General features: G+C 40.4%; 1 protein-coding gene across 1 annotated transcript; it reads right to left on the reverse strand.

The window, feature by feature from the left end:
- Positions 1-3,691: 3,691 nt before the first annotated feature.
- Positions 3,692-7,408, reverse strand: LOC119328770 (PHD finger protein ALFIN-LIKE 3-like). The gene is made up of 3 exons (XM_037601741.1): positions 7,201-7,408; positions 4,687-4,909; positions 3,692-4,139 (listed from the first exon to the last, which is right to left on the reverse strand). The coding sequence occupies exons 1-3, from the start codon at positions 7,406-7,408 to the stop codon at positions 3,692-3,694; spliced, it is 879 nt and encodes a 292-aa protein (XP_037457638.1).
- Positions 7,409-8,090: the final 682 nt, after the last annotated feature.

An 8,090-nucleotide genomic window follows, 5' to 3' on the forward strand; every position in this document is an offset into this window, starting at 1 on the left:
GGATGAGGGCGAGCGGGGTGATTGGCGGAGGACTTCTCCTAGGTTGTCTGTGTCGAAGTACATTCTGAAGGAGAAAATGTGCCATGACGAAAGCGAGGTGGGCTTCATCCAATTTTAAAAGAGAGAGCTCCAACAAGAAATATCCCGCTAGAACGGGAAAACGATCGGGAAGGGGAGGGTCTGGCAGGAAAAGGGAATGGTGTGTCCTAGGGTGGATTTGTTGTGTTGGGACCGCGTGTTGGAAACAACATGACGGATAGTTCGGACAACCACATTTCTCCTCCACATATGGACTGAATTTTGGGAGCCCGGACTGTTCAGACGGTTGGATTTTGGGGAGCTGGGCGCCCATTTATGTCTGAATGTGTTCGGACTTATGACTTATGAGAGAGATATAATCTTCAATCTTGAAGACGACTTTAAACATTTGTATGATTCATTTATATGCACTGTAGTCCATAGTAATGCAAGACGTACTACTAGTTTCTATTGGAGGAGTTGATCTTACGGCTAGCATCGAACAGGGAATATATGAACTAATTGTTGCCGCCGAGACCAATGCCTCCCAGAGCTAGCTATCTTGGCGTACACAGATGGCCGGCAAGCTGCCGCTACATGAGCTTCCAAGGCTCCCTTCCTGTTACACACTTGCAGAACTCCAGATCGATGCTGTTTACCCTGTGGATGAGACGGTGAAGATCTAGGCCCTGCAAGCTTTTTCACATGTTGTGCAGAAATTTGTTCCTCATATAGTCACTGTTCGATGAATTGTTTTTATCATTATTAATAATTTTATGTTACTATTATTCATTAATTTTTTCTCTAAAGCTCACAATCTATTTTTAACATTTGAGGAGCTTTAAGTCCACGTTATACACGTCTACACTACATCTGACAAGTGGAAGTTTGTTCTTGCAGCAATTAGTGCCTCGGAGTTCTTCAAGATTGGTGCAAACAAATATTAAAAGAGCATAGAAGCGCTCATCTGGGCTAATTTAAAAAGAACATACTTCTCTTACATTATCCGGTTAACATTGTAACATGAATTCTTGAAAATATCCCAACGAAATGCGAAAAGAATGTAATGCCTCTCTCACTACCTTTGTAGTTAAGCATTTTCCATACAAAGGGCCGGTGACTGCATACGCAACAATAAAGGAAGCATGCACATATTATATCCTACTCTCCGATCTCTTCGCCGATGCAGTCAGCACACATGAAATCTTTGAGATGTTTTGCTTCAGTGGCAGTTATGTTCACATATTTGCCATGGAACCACTGGTCACATATGTCACAACATATCCAAAAGGCGTTGGCATGGTACTGAGCACTACAGGTTTCACAAAAGTATGTAACTTCATGATCATTTTCTTTGTCTTCAGCAGGCTTCCTAGAGTCCTTGTTTGGAGCAGATAAATTTTGCATCGACTCTTGAGATGGTGGCATGTTCTCTTCAGCAGGTATGATAGAGTCAAGCATGTCTATTGTAAAAAAATGCCGGAGATTGGATTATTAGTTTGCGTGTTTGTTTTAGATTTGGGCGGTAAAATTTTGTCACTTTAGTTAACAGTTTTTTGCATGAAGCACCCATGCCATGCATATGGCTGGTGTTGGCGTGGTTCATACCATTGGCTGCAGGCCTGGAATTTCCCGGTACTTCAATCCTATTCTGAGGCATGATAAATATACAGATCTCTATTTTTGCCAAAATTATACACATCTCTCTACTTTTGGCGAATTTAAAAAATTAAGCCGGCCCTCTCTATATCTTCCGTGAAAAAGATCGCATGTGCGCACACAAGTATATATGTTTATATACGCTGTGCATTGCCAGTGGAAAATAGCTAGAATCCATATTCCAAACAATTTTTTTATTTGATCATTACTAAAATAAATAGAAAACTATGTCATTTATCTGATGTAGTTTAGTGAAGAAATATGTATGTAATATATGCGGCTTAAAAATTACAAATATTTCAAAATAGAATACAGTGCATGGATACTCTTCATTGCCAGGAGAAAATGATTGCCCTCATGTACTCTTATAAAATTAATGCATGATCGAATCCTAGAAAATATGTGGTCCAAAAAATTTGAAGGTTTTGTGGGGGACAAGTGTCCAATGTCTGTAATAAACTTAAGACCAAACCCCATCATATTTCTTTAGGATATAAAAGGACACAAAATTATACTCCCTCCGTTCCAAAATATAGTGTTTCCTCTATTGCCGTACTTCAACTTTGACCATAAATGTAGCCAACAAGACCGACTGCGGCTGGAGCAAAAGTTATACCAGTGAATTCGTATTCAAAACAAGTTTTCAGTTATATAATTTTTTCTCCCGTCGCGGTCGGTTTCGTTGATTAAATTAATGGTCAAAGTCGGACCTCGGGAAACGCGGGCGCACTATATTGTGAAATGGACGGAGTACATCCACCAAAGAATTTCTCATTCGCAATACTATAGCCCACCAGTACACATGTAGATTTCATAAAATTGCTATAATGTTACATCTTCTATCAATCTGGAATTATTTGGGGCATGGCACACCAAGAATATATATCACGCGCATTGATTTCACACACTTGTCATTTGGAAAAGTCTATGCATGCAAAAAATACAACCACTAATGGACAGTGTTGTTTATAACTCGATACTCTTTTTCCTTTGTCTAATACAAAAATAAACACGGTCGTATATCTGAAAATAACTTTTTCCCAAAGAAATATGTTTGAAAGTAACTGATCAAACTATTGGCCTAAATTCCTCTTTGTTTCAATACAGAACTACGCTACCCCGTGCAACAGCACTGGATTTTGATGACTATTTTTTCTTCATGAAAAACGGATCTGAGATTTCATGTCCGCCAGATTTACAATTTTTTATTAAAAACGGATTCAAGAAGTCTGGGACAGCATGATCTAAAAACTACGGCCACAAATGCCATTAGTTGTTTAACTCAATACATTTTTTCCTATGCCTAATAAGAAATAAACACAGTTACAAGGACAGCAGTAGTATTTGAAGAAGCCCAAGCAGTACTTCGCACAAGAGCTATGAGGCCTTGTGTGTGTGACAGAAACACATCCATAAATACTCTTCTCAGCTCTTTGTTGGGACGATTACTCGTTGGCATACTTCTGCGAAAGTGCTACAATACCATGTTTGGTCTGCAGTTACGAGCTGTGCGGGGGTCGGGAAAAATCTTTGTCGGTTCAGCCGGCACCAACACGGTGACGCTTGTGGGCGCCGCCTCCCTTCTTCAAGGGCGTCAGGTGTACCCCGTCGGCACTCCTCTCCGTGTACCGGCAAAAATCCGAGGATCTGTTTGGGCAGCAGCATCATTGTCGTCGTAGTACTTCTTGAAGGTGTTGTTTGGTATGCGGGAATTCAGAGGCATAGAAGCGTGGCGGCGGTTGCTGGAAATCATCGCTTTGGCATTTGTTTCTCTTTCTGGGCTTGATTGTCCTGTTTGCCCATCAACAATATCACAGTTCTGTCAGGTGGTTGCTATATTAATATAGCAAGGCGAAAGCCTGTTTCAAGACATTGTAAACTGAATTCTTAAATATATCCCAACGGAATGGGAAAAGAATGTAATGCCTCTCTCACTACCTTTCTAGTTAATCATTTTTTCATACAAAGGGTGACTGCATATGCTAAAATAAAGGGATGGTGCACATATTATATCCTACTCTCCGATCACCTCGCGGATGCAGTCAGGACACTTGTATTCTTTGATATGTTCTGCTTCAGAGGCAGTTACCTTCACACATTTGCCATGGAACCACTGGTCACATTCGTCACAACCAATCCAAAAGGCATTGGCATGATACGGAGCATTACAAGATCCACAAAAGTCGGTAACTTCATTATCCTTTTGTTTGTCTTTAGCAGGCTTCCTAGAGTCCCTGTTTGGAGCAGACAAAACTTGCATTGAGTCTTGAGAAGGTGGCACGTTCTCTTCAGCAGGTGCGATAGAGTCTACGTCTGGATTGGACACATTCTCTTGAGTTGATGCGCTCGACTCCCAGTTTGCATTGTAACGCACAAATGTTGATAGCCAAGGAAGACCATAAGAGAGATAGAATTCGTCATGCACTGTTCGCATCTCGTTTACCATATCAAATAAACATGTCCTGAAAGAGAAAGTAAACCAACATTACCAAATCAGCAATTGGCTTTGCAAGCAATAAGTAACACATGACATTCTTGATGCATGGAGGAACTATATAAGCACAAGAACATAATGATTTAAATAGAAAACGAAGATCACCCCTAATAAGAATAGCCCATTATTTAATGCTGAGTCTCTAATAGTTGGTTCTGCAGGACTACTGTTCTGTTGAAGCTGTATTCTCTCTCGTGTTTGTTAAATGGAAAAAAACAAGATATTATGTCAAAAAATAGAATCTTCTATACGCTTGTTTAAAAGCATAGGAATTACATACTGTTTTGTTAGATAGAAGTTGGGAGTTTTTGCGCTTTTTGCTGCATTCAATGATTCTTCTACATGCACGTGCTTTATGTGTTGTGAAATTATTGGTTACGTTTCTCGGAGGTAGATTGCACATATAAATGTCCTAAATGTTAAGTGCACAAAAAAACTCTTTGTGAAACGAAGTAGTATTAGTGGTGGTGGTGGTGATAGTAGTAGCAGCAGCAACAACAATAGTAGTAACATACCTTTGGTTGGCGGCGAGATAAGTGGACAAGAAAAAGGTGACGCCCATGAGCCACGAGTCGGAGTGGTGGGCGACGAGTGTCAGGTAGTCAGAACGGTTCATATAATCTCGCCGGCGGTTGATGCCTCGTGTCGGCACTGGCAGGTCTAGCGGCACCATCTCCTCCGGCAGCGTCAACTCCCAACTACCGTCCGGGTACCCGTACAAGCACATTGGCTCTTTACCTGAAGCGAGAAAATGAATCACACCACTACATCGGCCAGTGATCTGCACACCTCGCCATCTTATATTTACTAATTGTAATTGGGAGCACCATATGAGATTTACTTTAATTTAAGAAAAACTACCTCTCCAAACAATCCATTTGACAAAAAGTCATTATATTATTCAAACAGGTTTGATGTAGGTACATGTCAAACAACTCTATTGTAAAAAAAGCCGGAGATTAGATTGTTAGTTTGCATGTTTGTTTTACATTTGGGCAGTACTTTCGACACTTTAATTAATTAAATATTTTTTGCATGAAGCACCCATGCCATGCATATGGCTTGGTGATGGCGAGGTTCATATCACTGGCTGCAGGCTTAGAACTTGCACGTACTTTAGGCCTATTACGAGGCGTGATAAATATGCAGTTCTCTATGTTTGCCAAATTTATACAAATCTCCCTACTTTTGACTAATTTAAAATTAAGCCGGTCTTCTCTATGTCATCGTGAGAAAGATCGCTTGTGCGCACACAAGTATATATGTTTATATACACTGTGCGTTGTCGGCGGAAAATAGCTAGAGTCTGTATTTCCCAACAAATTTCTTTTAAAAAATTTGATCATTACTAAAAAATAGAAAACTATATCATTTATCTGAGGTATTTTAGTGAATATACATGTATATAATATGTGACTTAAAATTAAAAATATTTCAAAATAGAACCATGGATACTCTTCATGACCAGGAGAAAATAAATGTCCTCATGTACTCTTGTAGAACACTTTTGCATGAATATTCGATGTAAATAGTAATGCATAATCGAGTCCTAGAAAAGATATGGTCTAGAAACAGTTGAAGATTTTGTGGGCGACAAGTGTTGAATGTCTATAATAAACTTAAGACCAAACCCCATCGTATTTCTTTAGGAGAAAAGGAGAAAAAAAGTATACATCCACGAAAGAGTTTCGCGTTTGCAATACTAGTGCCCACCAGTACACATGCAGCCTTCATAAAATTGCTACCATGTTACATCTTCTATCAATTTGGAGTTATTGGGGGCATAGCACACCAAGAATATATATCACGCGCATTGATTTCACACACTAGTCAATTGGAAAAGTCTACGCACGCAAAAAATACTACCACTAATGCAGAGAGTTGTTTATAACTCTATACTCTTTTTCCTTTGTCTAGTACAAAAATAAACATAGTTGTATATCTGAAAATAACCTTTTTCTTCCGGAGAAATATGTTTGAAAGTAAGTGATCAGACTACCAGCCTAAATTCCCCTGTGTTTCAATACAGAACTTCACTAGGCCGTGCAACAGCAGTGGATTGATGACTAGCTTTTCTTCATGAAAAAACGGATCTGAGAGTTCATGTCAGCCGGATTTACAATTTTGTAACTAAAAATGGATCTAAAATTTTAGGGACAGCAGGATCTAAATAATACAGCCACAAATGCCCGTAGTTGTCTAACTCAATACTTTTTCCTATGTCTAATAAGAAATAAAAACCATTATATGTTTCAAAGGAACTGATCAAACTATCAGTCCAAGATTAATTAAATAAAGAACTTCACTAGCCCGTGCAATCACGGGATTGATGACTTGTTTTTCTTAATACAAAATGGATCCGAGATTTCATGTCAGATGAAACTATCAGCCTATCCCTAATACTAAAATAAACACCAGATCTGAAGTTCTTTGTCCTATGTCTAATACAAAAATAAACAAGGTCATATGTTTAAAAGTAACTGACAAAACTATCATCCTAAGTTTCCCCATGTTTGAGTGCAGAACTTCACTAGGCCGTGCAAACACGGGTTTGATGACTAGTTTTTCTTAATAAAAAATGGATCTGAACTTTCATGTCAGATGAAACTATCAGCCTCTGCCTAATACGGGATCTAAAGATTTTTTCCTATGTCTAATACAAAAAAAACACTTTTATATTTTAAAAGTAACTGACCATACTATCAGACAAAGTTTCCCCATGTTTCAATACAGAACTCCACTATCCGGTGCAACAGCACGGAACTGATGACTTGTTTTTCTTAATAAAAAATGGATCTGGAATATCTTGTCAGCCGGATTTACAATTTTGTAACAAGCAATGGATATAACATTTCTGGGACAGTTGGATATCTATATTACATACCTTCCTCGCGCAATAAATCATATAATGTATCCTGATCTGCGTGTATGGCAACAAGGAGGAGAAGAGATTGGTGTTAGATCCATCAGCACGTAGGCGTCACATATATCCAGAAAAATGTGTCACTGAGGAGCATCCCGTGGCGTACCTGTGGTGAGGGCTTGGACAAGCGCGCTGCGGCGGCCAGAGAAGTCCTCATAGATGTTCTCCACGGTCCATGAGACGGCCGGGCGGGACCGCCATTCACCAGGGTGTGCCGGCAGCGGGGTTGGTGAAGGCCGCCCATGAAAGGGAACGGTGAGACGACACCTGGAGGGAGTGGGGTTGGAGGAGGAGCCGGCGCGAGATGCGTCCATGGGATGAGATTCGTGCTAGGTTCGCCGGCGGCGGGCTGGCAGAGATGGGCGGAGCTCTTGAAGGAGGAAGGTGGAATTGGATCTATGGGGCACCCTGATACTTTGTTGCTTTATAAAGAGCCGGCGTCAAGAGGATGGAAGACTGGGGAACGGAGGACGCGGACGGGTTACTACTTTCCTTTCGAGTCTATGGGCGGGATGTATTTGTTTTCTTTCGTTTCCTATCACGTTTTTGGCCACGCCGGCGAGGTGCCAGCACCAGTGAAATAACTACGAGTTAGCTGGAATGCAAATCCTAGGGCTACTGGCGTGTGATCCCTGGATCAGCAGTCCAGAATACGCGGTACTCCTTTATTTCCTTCATTAATTTCATTTATTTTTTTAAAGGCATTTATTTCCTCCGTAGTGTAAAAAGTACACGGCACGATGTTCTCCCACGGTTTTGAAATGCATTATGTTTTAGTCATGCAGTTTCTAAGATGAAACTTTGATGATTATTTTGTATGCACTTATTGCTAAAAGGTTAAGGGATATGTTTGGATTCTGACCAAATAGTACCTTACGGTATGTAAACATGCTTGCGACAGCCGCGTCCCAGGATTGCCACCTGTTTCGATCGGGCCCACGCACCACAACCCCCTCGAAAACCTTATTCGAGCCGATGAAGGGCTTGCCACACTTT

The sequence above is a fragment of the Triticum dicoccoides genome, chromosome 7A (assembly GCF_002162155.2).
Source record: "Triticum dicoccoides isolate Atlit2015 ecotype Zavitan chromosome 7A, WEW_v2.0, whole genome shotgun sequence".
NCBI lineage: Eukaryota > Viridiplantae > Streptophyta > Magnoliopsida > Poales > Poaceae > Triticum > Triticum dicoccoides.